Genomic DNA, 13,846 nt, shown 5'->3' with positions numbered 1-13,846 from the left:
GTTTAGTTTTTGTTTTCTATTGTGAGTGCACACCCATAATACATAGCTACCAGCCGCTGCTGTGCACGGCTCCAACATTTTAGCGCACGTTCAAGTCTACGCACACGCAGCCGGCGTGCTCTGGCCTTTATACGTTCTTTTCAATACGAATAATGTGGAAACACATCATTAAACAAATATCTTATCGAAAGGAAGTGAGGCAGAAACGTGTACTTACCTATTTAAATAAAACATCGACTGATTAGCAATTTCTTTATTTTTAAATTTAATAACTTTAGAAATTGTTCAGAAAGAAGACAATGGTTTCAGCGTCATTATTATTAATATGATATGAACAATAATAATTACTGCTATTTAATAACTATTCATTATTATAATTGAGATAACGTATAATAATCTATCCGCTACGTTACTTATGTACAGTGTTATTCGCTATTGGAAACATTAACGCAACAATAGACAATAGAATATAAGATGGCGGCACCACGAAAGTAGAATTGGCGGGTAAATTTTAAACTCATAACAATATGCACCAAAAATAGTTCTATTTTTATTTAAAATTGTTTTAATGGTAATTTTTGCCACTTCAAATTAATAATTACCTAATACCGAATGAAAAGTCGACTGAAATATTATTTAGTAATTTTCTTTCACTAATAAAAAAAATATCTATGCTTGTTAAAAGCATAAGTTAGAATAAAGTAAGTTGAAGGGTTTTTCTCTGTTGTATTTAAAATATTGAAGCTACTTATTATTATTTGTTTGTTACTTTCGTGGAAAAGTCTGATTGCTCAAAAATATTTAGAGTAATTAAGTAACAATATAAATATAGTCATTATATTCAAAGCAAAAGCTATAAAATTATTATAAAACGTATTTAAATAATATCTACACTTGCGTTTGCATTATGTAGGTATAAAATGTTCTGAAAAATTCAACTTTACGAAAATCTGTATTTTTTCAGTGTCAAGATTAAAATGATTTCCTTGTTACTGTTAGACAGCTGTAAGTTTTAATATTGACTATTACATGCTATTACTTATTACCTAACTTATTGGTTTATATATAACATCGATATGTATGAAATTTGGTAATACTAAAACTGAACTTTTAAGACTTGCCGTAAACCAGATCCTTTTAAATCTTCAAACCGTTATATTTTTGAATTTCGTAAACCTGGGGCCTAGAACTATATCCGATATAATTTTAATACATTTTTCGGATGCTTGGTATAGAGACATTAATTTTGAATATCATGAATGATCCGTTCATGTACAGTCAGCTAAAAACGCCTGGGCGACTATTTGCCTACTTAACGTTACCTTTACTAACTAGATGTGGCTTTTCCGTATTTACAATAATAACTCAAATTACCTATTTACACTGTGATGCAAGGAGTATGGTTCCTTTAAATATACATTTATCATTTAATACTATACACTAAGGAAATCATAGGAATGGGAAAATAAAGAAAAATAAAACAAAAAAGTGAAATAAGATTAAAAGCAAATTTATTGCTAAAATAAAATAAAACTATAACCGCAAGCAATACATTATTTGCTTAATCGTATTCGTTTTAATTTGTACGTTTTCTAAAGTCGTTAAGTTCATTCTACACTGAGAACTATTGTCTATGGAAATTAAAAAGTAAAATGACAGCTAACTATCGCAAATCACAAACTTGAGCGTCGCGCCTCGTATAAAATAATGTATAGAAAACATACTGTAAAAAATAAAACATTCATAATTTAAAGTAAACTTATGTAACCGAATTATAATATTTATAACCTCACCGGTTCATATAAACGTAATAATACTTTCAACTGGGATTCAGTTTCGACCATAGCTTAAATATACTTCAGATTGCACTTCAATTTTCTTTAACAATAATGAACCTCGCGCCCTAAACGGTATCTTACAAAACCTCCTACTCTATATGTACACGCGCACCTATCCGATACATATTTGGTATATTTATTTACAATAATCGATTTCAAATATTAAAAACGAAGTAAAAATACTCAGATATTTGTACCGAGTCAGGGTACTTTGTTTATAAATTAAAAATTAAAGCAAAATGCATAATTTGTATCGTAAGTTTAGTCGCCCGCGGCGGGACGCATGCCAGGCATATCACGAAACGGCTAATAGGGTCTATGTACAAAGTCTTTGGCCTTACAACGTAATTATAACAAAACAGTACATTTAACTACACAATAATATTTGCACTCGCGCCTACGCCCGCCTCTCCATTGGATGGAGCCCTTAACTAATTAATAAATAACCGTCCAACTTGATATGATCTAGCTCAGTACAGTCGCTACACTACGTCGGACCGCCGCTAACACTTGAACGTTCTATCACATCACACAGTCTAGTACTCCCACCGGTCGTCCTCGGCCTCCGCCTTTATCTTGTCCTCCGGAAGGACTTCGGGCGGCGTGTGCGGCGTGTGTGGCGTGTGCGGCGTGTGGGGGGTGTGCGGCGTGCGTGGCGTGTCGCGGGCGGCCGGCGAGCCGTCTCTAGGGACCGGAGACGGTTCAACGCGCACCGTCTCCTCCGCCTCGCGCCTGAAGTCGTCGCTCCGCATCACGCACACCCCGTTGATGATGACCTCGTCGGGGTTGCGCGGCTTCTCGTCCTGCCAGTCGGGGTTGACCCACTGCGGCGCGGCGGGCTTGCGCCGGCTCGACCGCGCCGGCGTCGACGCCGCTTTCGGCTCCGTTTTCGACTCCCCGTCGTCCATCGAATCCTCCGAGCCTAAGTTACTTTCTACGTCGTCGTCTTCAAAATCGTCCGCGTCAGGTTCTCGCTTCAGCGGCATCGATAAATCTAGCCCCGACGCTTGGTCCTTAGCCTCCTCGGGCGGGAGTAAGCCGCGCCCGATTAGAGCGGCCAGATTGGAGTTGGCGGCGAAGTACGGAGGATACGGGAGAGGAACCCCCGCTAGACCCATGCGTTCCTTCTGCAGCTCTAGAAGTCTCTGGTTGAGGAGCAGCCGGAACTGGACCGGGTCGAAGGGAGCGGAGGCCTCGCGGGCGGGGGGCTCGGCGGGGAGGCCGTGCGGCGCCTGCTGTTTTAGCCTCATTCTGTGGTTGTGGAACCAGTTGGTGATGGTTCGCGTGGAAAGCCCGAGCTCCGCCGCCAGGAATTCGATGGTCGGCATGTTGGGGTAGGGGTCTAGGGCGAAGGCGAGTCTGAGCGCCTCCTTCTGCTCCTCGGAGAAAAGGACTCGTTGCTTTTTAGCGGAAGGCGCGCCCGTGGCGGGCCCGGGCGAGCTCGAATGATAAAACTCGGATGTGTCGTTCGAGGAGGTGTCGGAGGAGTTATCTTGCCCGGGGCCGCTCGATCGCCGTCGCTTGTTCGCTTCCCGTCGCTCGTTCTTAAGCGCCTGCAGGCGATCAATGTTGTGCGCGTCGCTCAACCAGAGCTGCATCCTAATGAAGGGTTCCCGGCCTTTAATGCTGAGCATATGCCACGGTTTCGGCTTCGAGAGCAGCTCACTGACGGAACCCTGCGACAGTCCGAGGACCGCCTCCCCGAAGATCTTCTGCCCGATATTATTAGCTAGTAACGCCTCTTTTATTTTGGTAGTGATCGTTTGCGTGTCGAGATCCTGCGTGAGAGCGGCCATCTCGTAGACGCTCGGGGAGATGTGTTGGTGCAGCGGCCTCATGGCCGGCGGCTGGTGCGGGACGGGCTTGCGGTCCTTGGGCTCGAGCGGGGGGAGGGTGACGGCGTGGTGCGGGGGGAAGCCGGGCGGGGTGAGCAGCAGGCCGGCGGGCGGCGCGAGGTGGGCGAGGTGGCCGCCGCCGAGGAGCTGCTCCTGCTGCATCTTGCTGAGCAGGGACGTCGCGTCCGAGATCATCTTCTGTGTCGGGGGCATCGGCTTGCTCATGTTTGGCGGACATGCTGGAATAGAAGGAAAACTTCGGTTAGTAGGGTAAAGGCACCAGTAGTCAGCCTTATAACGACTTTTTTAAGTTTGAACGTTCGGCATTTCTACAGGATTGGTCGGATAATTAAACAAATGGCATGGTTAGATCAATTGTTTATCATAGTTTTAAAACAAAATATTTAAAAAAATAACAATCATCTTTATAATATCTCTAATTAAGTTTAAACAAAAAGTGGCACTTTTCTCCAGTAGTCAGCCTCCAAAATCCAGTAAGCAGCCTCTGTGTACCCAGTACTCAGCCTATATAAACTATTCATAATAATTAGATTAAAATCACTAATATTTATATCAAAATCAACGATATTATAATATTTATTTTTTCTTTATAATTTTTGTTATCGTTATTGTAGTTAGTTGTAGTTTTTAATTTTAGTTTATAATTTTTTGCATAAATCAAAATCAACGATGTTAAAATAATATCTATTTTTTATTTATAATTTTAGTTATTGTAGTTAGTTGTAGTTTTTAAATTTAGTTTATATTTTGTTCCATATATGTAATACTTACCTACTTGTTTACTTATTTAATTTAAAAAAATCTCATAGGAAGGTACATACAATTCTTATGACACGAAATTTGTTGGCCATAGGTACTTAATTAACTAACACTATTCTTGCAAACTAAATCGCAATATTTATTTTCTAATAATTAATCCGTCAAAAATTAACGAGGTAAATCATGTAATATATAATTATGTTCCTAGTAGGTATTCGGTAAAAAATAATTAATCGAGTCTATGCAGATCTAATTATAATTAATAAACAAAGTCATATATCGACCAGGAAAAAACAAAATGATAGTTATGTATAGTTAACGTCAAAAATATGTATACACTTTTGAACCTTATTTCAATGAGATAGGGTTTTAAAATGTGGACATATTTTTGGCGGCGACGTACCAAGCAAGGTCAATGGCTGAGTACTGGATCCGCGAAACCCAGTGCTCAGCCGCATTAAAACGTTATTTCAAATGCGGCTGACTACTGGGTTTTACTTTAAATTGACTAGGGCATGCCTAACTAAATTTGAAAATGTAAATTTAACGGTCCCAACGGTCGCATTGGCTCGAAAATAATAAAATAAACGAATAACCCAAAGGTCAGCCGTGGGGGGCTGGGCACTGAATTCTTTGGAAAAAAGTGTTATCCAGTGGCCAGCCCCTCAATTTATAAGTGAAATATTGATATTTTCATTCAAATATAATGCAATTTAATAGATAAACTAATAAATAAACCAATCATTAACAAAAACAATAAATTTTAACATTAAAACATAATTTTTCTTGCCTGTTAAGAGAACACCACGTGCAGTAAAAAATATGGCGGACATGACACTATTGCACTCGTCGACAAACAGAACCTCTATGAACGAGTATATTTCTTCCCCCCGTTCCCTCACCGCACCTGTCGTGTGACGTATTAACCAATAAGGAATCAAAGCTCCTATTTGAGTACTCGCGATTTGTTTAAACGAATATACCAGATATTTATGACCAATAAACGACTCAAAAGGTTGACTACTGGTACCTGGCTGGTCACTGGTGCTGTTACCCTACAATATCACGGTTTCAGTAGCTTTCGTTTCTTTTAACATTAAATTTCAGTTTGAAAAAGAGGTAAACGAATAGCCAAAGATTTCAACGCAAAACTCTGGAGCAAGTCAGATGAGAAATAACTTTTAACGTTAGCAGGAAATATTTAATTATTTACAAAAAATAATTAATTCTCTACTACCGAATTCACATGGATTTCTTTTACCTGTACGTTCATATATTTTTTTTGTTTGAAGAATGAAAATCGAATGTTGAAGTACTTACGAGGTGCTCCGCTATAGTTTCCAGTCCTCATCAGCTTCTCCGGCGCGATCTTATACTGCGACGCCACTAGCTTGTGGACCGCGTTGTCGTCTTCCAAGAACATCTTCATCCTAATGAAGGGCTCCCGGCCTTTCTGCGTCAGCATATGCCAGGGCTTCGGCCTCGCCAGCAAATCACTAACGGACCCCTGTGACAACCCTAGAACGGATTCTCCAAACAGCCGTTGACTGATGGAGTACTGACTTAGGGCCTCTTTCACTCTTCTGACAATGTCCTCGGTGTTCAGGTTGTTGAAGAGATCGAATTGTTGCTGCGTGATGGGCGGGAGGACGGCCTTCATGGAGCGCTGCGGCGGCGTGTGGTGCGTGGGGTTGGTCGGTTGCGAGATCAGACTATTGGTGATGGAAGCCATGCGCTGCAGCGGGCTGGCCGCGGCCGAACTGCTGTAGTCCTCGTTGGGGGTGATGGCGGGCGGTAAGATGGCGTTCCCGAGCGGGCTAGAAGCTGAGGATCCGGTGGACTGCTGTCCCGGCTCCAGCTTCGGCCTGACGAGCGAAAACGCGCTTCCCGCGTGCCTTATAGCCTCTTCAGCATCCATTGGTTTATCCTTATCATTATCCGTAATTCCGTTTATCTTAGCATTCTTGTCTTTAGGGAGGGATAGATCCTGTATTGCCCCGGAGCCGTTGATGTGTTGGTTCTGCGCTTGCATGGCTTGCTGTTGCAGAGCGAGCAAGTTGGGGAAGGGAGGCATTCCGGGGATGTTGTGGAGGTTGGGAATGTTGCCGCCGGGTTGGATCTTGGCCAGTTCTCGGTGGTACGCTTCTAGGGCCATGCGGAGGTCTTCAGGAGGCCGCTCCATGTGTGGTGGCATGCCGCCGCTGAAAAACGGAGGAAACATTCTGGATGTTAGTTCTAGACTTGCTGCCCTTCATTATACCATTATGAAATGTTTCCATTTATTTATTTATTTAATCTTTATTGCACAAATAAAAAAACTTTATAGTACAAAAGGCGGACTTAATGCCACAAGGCATCCTACCAGTCAACCTTTTTATCAGTACTTTATCTATTTGTTATATTTATCTGTACAATAGTGTCTCAAATACAAACATTTTAATTTATTTGATGTTTTTTTCATGTTACAGCTTCATGCAATAATGTGACAGGAACTTTTATTCATAAATTTCATAATAGGATCTTTACACGTTGCAGCATATTAAAAACTTTCGGTCTAAAGTGCTGATTAATACTCATACATAATCTTTATTGCATATCACATTGTATCTTAACCTATTGCATAGAATTGTGTATAACATGACACCCTGTAGGGCACAGCAAACAGTTATTCAAGAGGAGATCGAGTTTTTTGTACAGTAGAATGTTCTGGAATGTATAGACACGTACCCAGGGAACCCGTCCCGGGTGTGGCGCATGTCGTCCACCCTCCTGGTCATGATCTTGGCGAGCTCCTCCTGGTAGATGCGCACCACCTTCTCTTGGGGGATGTCGTCGTTTTCGTATTTTTTCAGTCTTCTGTTTTGACTCGAGTCCTGGAATGTCAAATATTTGATTTTTAACATAAGATTTTATTTTATTAATCATTTATTAGAAGTATTAGAACATAGAGCGAATATCGTTTGTGAGTTTATCTACACACGTTTTATAAACCCTCTTTGATGCTTGATTTTTATGAAACTCGCTTTCAGCTCGTAGTTTAATGCCTTTCATTATGTAGCAGTCACATAAACTACCATTTCGACACATCAATCTGGGTTAAAACTATCATCAATACTATTGTGTAAGTATTTGAAAGCACAATTTGTAGGTGCAGTACAGACGGTAGTCTAGTTGAACACCTTTGAACTTTTTTCTATGATTAGTTAAAGAAATCTGCGTTATGTTGGTTATGGACGGCGAAACGACTGAGATTAATGGAAGGGAAATAGACAAAAAGAGGCGCCTGTACCCAGCAGTGGGACAATATCACTACATAGTATAAAACAAAGTCGCTTCCCGCTGTCTGTCTGTCTGTATGTATGCTTAGATCTTTAAAACTACACAACGGAATTTTATGCGGTTTTTTAATAGATAGAGTGATTCAAGAGGAAGGTTTTTGTATAATTTGTTAACCCGTGCGAAGCTGGGGCGGGTCGCTAGTAATAGGCTAAAATAAAAAGATATACTAGTTTTAATTTAATTTACCCTACGTTCGCCAGGATACTGTACCTACCTTGTTAGAGAAGGGCGATAAGCACTGCGTCCTCGGCGAGTTGGAGTCGTCGTTGCTCCGCGAGTCGTCGTTCGGCTGGCCTGGCTTCATGAGGTGCGAGGCCTCCGTGAGGATGTGGGCCAGACGGTCGTCGCCCTCGCCCTCGCCGCGACCGAACCCGGGGCCCATGGTGCCGTCCTTGGAGCCCACTGGAAAAAGAAGTTTAAAGATCTCAAATTGTTTATTTACAAACAAGGTATTACTAAAAGAAATTAAAAACTAGCTTAAATCTAAAATAGGCTCTCGAGGCATTGTACCATCCTTGGTGCTGGCGACATTTCCTCGCTGTATCGCAATGCTGATACGTTGTGCGAGGTAGCCGCCAGTATTATTTAAAGATTATGTATTTGAGCACATAAAGTTGAACCAACTAAGCGCATGTCGTAAGGCCTGTGTGCGTAAAGTGTCATTCTATGGAACTTGCTAACTACATATGTAAACAAAAATCACTAGTGAATTGACATTCAGATACAGTTTCAGTATGGCGGTTTGTTTATATAGTTAGCAATATCCATAGAATGACACTTTAGACGTGCACGTGCACATGCGCGTTGAGAAACGGCACACCGCTTGCGTGATGTGTGCGTGCACGGCTCGCACGGCTCGCACATTTTAGAGCACGTGCACGTCTACGCACACGCAGCCGGTGTGCTGTGGCCTTTAGTGTCTTCAACTGGTAAATAAACAAGCTATCAGCGTGTCAGATCGAAGGTAAAGTCGACGTCAAACATATGTTTACCTTTTCTTATTACAAAGAAGTAAGGTGCAAAAGTGTAAACGTCTTTGACGTCGACTGTACAATCAATTCATCACTTTTTAGCATAGCATAGCTGAATAAACCTTATACCTAAGATAAAAATGTTTGACAGTTTACATTTGAGCTTGTATCTCATGGCTTTTTGACTGAAGGAAATTTATGATTTCTTGACCTTTTGTTCAAAAATTGCACCTACAATTTTCTGTTGCAATGAAATTGTATTTATAATTAAGACTAGTGGCCTAGACCTTGAGTATGAATCACTTCGGTAACTTCTATTACAACGTTGAACGTTTAATTAGGGTAGTGTGTACAGAGTACATGTTTAGCATATTTAGAACCTTGTCATACTACAGTGTGAAACTCCGTTTCTAGCAAAAGTGCTATTTAACATTCGAAGTTAAGTATGACAGAGTATTACACAGGCAGTAAGTACACATCGCGTGACCAAGATTGATTGCGTGATCGCCGATCGGCATATTTGTTCGATCACAAACAATTTCCATCCTCATACGAGATATGTACTCAAACTATGATCTCGTTTCAATTGCTACTAAAGTGTTACAAGCCCCACGACGATTCAGTCGCTTGCCAACTCATAAATTCTAAAGTTATATTTGGTACAATTGAAATTAGGCGAGTCATTAAAATATATGCAGCTAAATGAATAGCGCTTTAAAGATAATCACTGAATGGGAACGAGCACTCATCGCCTAAGCCCGTAATCCAAAACCGTCGCGCGCGCAACCATAAACAAGGAGAAATACGCGCGAAAACCGCCATATTGTGGCCGTTCATCCTGTCAACATATTGTCTCTGGACGCACAATGAAATGATACTATTTAGATGCTGATTTATACTTAGCATTAGTTTAATTAAAGCGTCTAATTAGTTTTGAGGGAGGGTGAACGTTCGCGAACGCTTTCGGATAATTTGCTTTTATGTTCCAACGGACTTATGCGAGTGACCAACGTGCGTCGTTTGCGCAGCCAACGAGCGGAGAAAAGTGGCCGATTTTGCTGCTGATCGTTATGAAACACCATTTTGAAATGTATACTTCGTTACAGTCATATGGGCGTGTTAAAAACGTTAGGTAAATATAACTTCCGTCCGAATTTCGGGGAACAATGTCGTATTTGCTCTGCGGCATTTAATGGCTCCAAGAATGGCTCGAGAAGTCGCGTATTCATTCCCAAAATCACAAAGAATTAATTGCGTCCTTAAGTTTTATTCCCAAACCGACAATATGCTGAAAATCGTTTCCCGAACGCATGTTTATTTTGGATCCTGTTTCAATCAACGCACGCTGCACTTTCATTGTTATTTTTGAAGTTTCACGACAGAATACAGCTGTGATTTACCAGGCAACAAAGCAATTATTTAGTTGTTAAGTATATATTTCATCAATCGCAATTGAAATTGCGTTTTTTTTCTCACGTCCCACATACACGTAACAAGACCACGAAATGACTATGTCCTTCTATAGTTTTTTACCATTCACAGTCTCCTAACGACTTATGACTAAGCGAACGTGATCCAAATAAATTCATAAATATGGCCGCCACGGTTTTTAGATTATAATCTTTACATGGCCGTAATGTCTCAAGTTTCAACTCGTAAACGTACAATAACTCCAAATACGTGATACGGAGTTGTAATTGCAGCATTTACTTTTTAATGTTCGCCTAATATGAGACTCTCTAAACACCAGGTTTTACACGAAAAAGAAAAATAAGAGCCTAATTTATGGTCGATTCCCGCCAAATAAAAATAACAATTGTCACGATAAAATCTATTTTTAAATACAACAAATTACCATCGCGGTCGTTGTATTAAGCGACATTGAAACTATGTTTAAAACATTAGATTTCGCGTTTAAAATTTTCCGGCATGTCAATTACGATTACGACCGAATTAGGATGTGCGTCGTGTCGCGCTCAGTCGTGCCGCCAATTTGTTTGTTTCGGAATCACTCTTCGACAAGACTGCGAGGCCGATAAATTTCAAACCACGTATATTTCGCCTTTGATCTTCTCGTATTATTTTGTTATTCCGCATACGGTACGGACTCAATTACCGATACGTGTCTTGAACTCTGCGGCTGTCAACTGCATCGCGCCATCTTGTGCACAAGCTATTCAAGATGGCGGCCGCTTCAATTACAATCATTTAGGTAGTTATCGAGCGAGCCCTTATCTCGGCTCGAGACTATAAAGCATGGGCCGATTATGATCTCTTTTATTACCAGTCGTTATGATGTGCATTTTTGATGGATATTTAAAATTAAAAAAGGAGGTCTCAATTAATGCCGTCCGGTCACGGCAACCTTATTTATCGGATAGTGTTTGATGGCCGCTGACCGCGGGGACAAAGGCGAAGTGTAAATTCGAGCAATAATTCCATAATTCTGGTATAATATAAAAAGGTGATATATTTGTTTATGCGACACAGTATCGCGTGCACGCACGCGAAAACTATTTCTTTGTAACTGTTATTGATTGCTATTGCCGTATGAATATTCAGAGACTTTGGAAACTAAAGGGGAGGCGGTGCCCTAAATTATCGTGTCACCATGACACAGTGAAAAAGTGTTTCATATTCGTTAGTAATTTAGTTTTAGCGGAATCGAACGGGAAAGGTTCGAGATTGTGGGGGTAGTTGTAAGAAAGGGGTGAGAGGTGCCACGTGCGATCGATCTCATTTGCATCGGGGCGTCCGCGCGGACGTCACGGCCGCTCGAAAGTGTTGCACGGTGCGGAAAAAATGCCGCATTTGAATTGTTAATTCAATGCAAAAGAAATAGTTGCATAAACGAACCCCGACGCTAAAATTAGGTGCTAAATGTTACCGCTGAAATGTACAAATGGGACACGTTTAATCGCAATTTCTCAAACGTTCTATTTTAATTTTCCGCACTAAATACATTGTTCGAGATAGTGCATTAAAGCTATCTAGGTCAATGCTTGTCTCATTATTCGGGACCTCGGACAGTTTTCTGATGTCATGTCCATCTCTGTCCTGAGTATCATGACCCTGTTAATTTCCACTGTCACGTGAAAACTACAAGCATATTTGACCCGTAGCCAAACGTATATTTCCGAAAGAAAAAAAACGAGAATCTGCGTGCGACGATCAGTGATCGTCGCTCTAACACAGAAATTACAGGAAATGTGTAGTAGGGCTTAGACACGGAGATTCGGTTTCCCGTTTCGGTTGGCATGTTTCCTTTGTCGGACTCGTCGGCGTATCGACGTTGCGTGCGTAGGGTCGGTTGATCGGTATCGCGTGCGGCGGGGGCAGCGACCACAATTGATTCCAAGAGGCTGAGTGATGTGCAAGTAACCGGTGTTCGGCAGTTGACAGTTATGGCGGTACGAGCATCGCTTTCGCGCGAAAAAAAAAACGAACTGTCAGTTCTTGCGCCCATTTATTTTTATTTTCGCGCCTTTTAAAGAACGCCGTTGAGCTTCGATGCGTTCCGTTTAACTTAATACTTTCGAATCGCGATGAGTTCTTGACTTGAATCCGTCGTTACAGAATGTTGCAACACAAACTCTAAATACAATTTGATGGTGCTTTCTCTCATATTATAGGTGTAATAAAAGTAGAGGACATTCGGCCCGCTGGGGGCCGGTCGCATTACATTTTTTTTATAACAGCACAAATACTAACAGAACAAGCACAGTAATGGATCAAGATTAGTTTACATTTTCGCTGTAATATTTCTGGGAATTTGCACAGATTATAGATACGAAGCTTGTTTTTAGAAACCATTGTACAATGTAAATATTACCCTGCATAACGGGATCTATAAAATTAAACAGTTCTCATAGAGAACCAGAACACAATTTCGCTTAACTGCCAAAAACGTAAAAAGAAACGTTCCAAAACTGGCTGACAGCACCGATTCGAAAAAAAAGTCACCAGAGACAATATCATTCGTAATTTAAATAAAACCAGCCCGCTACAACTACCGGTAACGCGTTTAGCGCAAAAATCCCCGTGCGCCGTAGTTCCTAACTGGATCCGATAATCAATTTAAAACTGCAAGTGCGACGGGCGGGCACGTCTGCATTATGTTTCCATTTTTAAAATAAAATGTTGCAAGAAGGTACAACTGAACTATGATTTGCCATTAATAAATGCGTTGTCCATTAATACATATTTACTGTAAAAATCTAACTTGTACATATAGCTAGTCAACCAAATCTTGTCAGTAAAAAAAGGCGCGAAATTCAAATTTTCTATGGGACGATATCCCTTCGCGCCTACATTTTTCAAATTTGCCGCCTTTTTCTACTGTCAAGATCTGGTTGACCAAGTATAGTATAGTCGCAATGTGTGCCACTAAAAAAAATTGCCTTTGGGTGAATATTATGTACTTAAACTTCAAGCTTACCACAATAATATATCGATTTAAAATGTCTTCCAAATCATCTGAGACTACTTTAAGGCATTTCTCTTTCCATATTTTACCGATTTTGATCCAAAATAAAGTGTTAAAGCTTAACACATGTTCAAAGTTTCAGAAAACGTGAAATTTCCGTTACAATCGCTTCAGTCAATGCCCGACTGGGGCGGCCCTGGGGGCCGATCCGGAACTTTTAACGATACCAAAGTTTTTTAACGAAATAACCGAATTCAGGTACTAACGCAGTTAGACGCCTCGGCTTCGGTAATTCGTTGATGCATGTACGGTGCAGGAGATGAAAAGGGGAAAAGAGCTCAGATATTGATGAATTTGGTAGTTTTCAGGTTTTTTTATTGGTTTGTTATTCCACAGATTTGTGTGTGGCGAAAATGTTATCATATTAGGCGCCGCTTTCCTGACTAACCTACCTTTTTTCTGTTTTTTATTTCTGTCATCAATGAGTTTTATGACCGATGAAACAATCTGCAAACTTTAATTGCTGTACAAAACTAAATTATGCTAATTATTTTTACGATTACTGCTCCAGTATTTGCAATATAGTGGTTTTTCCTAAATTAATCACTAGCTGTAGCTACTGCAATTTTTCAGTCTCGGCAGTTATTAAAGCATCGA

The 13,846-nt window shown here is 40.8% G+C and overlaps 1 protein-coding gene across 5 annotated transcripts in view; it reads right to left on the bottom strand.

Moving 5' to 3' along the window:
* Positions 1–1,489: 1,489 nt before the first annotated feature.
* LOC134656856 (homeobox protein cut) overlaps positions 1,490–13,846 on the bottom strand; it is a 213,609-nt gene continuing 201,252 nt past the window's right edge. For 4 of the 5 annotated variants that reach the window (XM_063512381.1, XM_063512384.1, XM_063512385.1 and 1 more), the window contains 4 exons: positions 8,007–8,194; positions 7,181–7,326; positions 5,774–6,675; positions 1,490–3,912 (listed from right to left, as the gene is read on the bottom strand). In XM_063512381.1, the coding sequence (XP_063368451.1) occupies positions 2,375–3,912; positions 5,774–6,675; positions 7,181–7,326; positions 8,007–8,194 (2,774 nt within the window). In that variant the 3' untranslated portion in view covers positions 1,490–2,374. The remainder of the gene's footprint in view (positions 3,913–5,773; positions 6,676–7,180; positions 7,327–8,006; positions 8,195–13,846) is intronic. The other variant, XM_063512382.1, reaches the window with a different exon arrangement.

Source organism: Cydia amplana, chromosome 19 (genome assembly GCF_948474715.1).
Source record: "Cydia amplana chromosome 19, ilCydAmpl1.1, whole genome shotgun sequence".
NCBI classification, from domain to species: Eukaryota; Metazoa; Arthropoda; class Insecta; order Lepidoptera; family Tortricidae; genus Cydia; species Cydia amplana.
The sequence above is the reverse complement of the archived record's forward strand: the minus strand, read 5'-3'. Positions and strand labels throughout refer to the sequence as shown.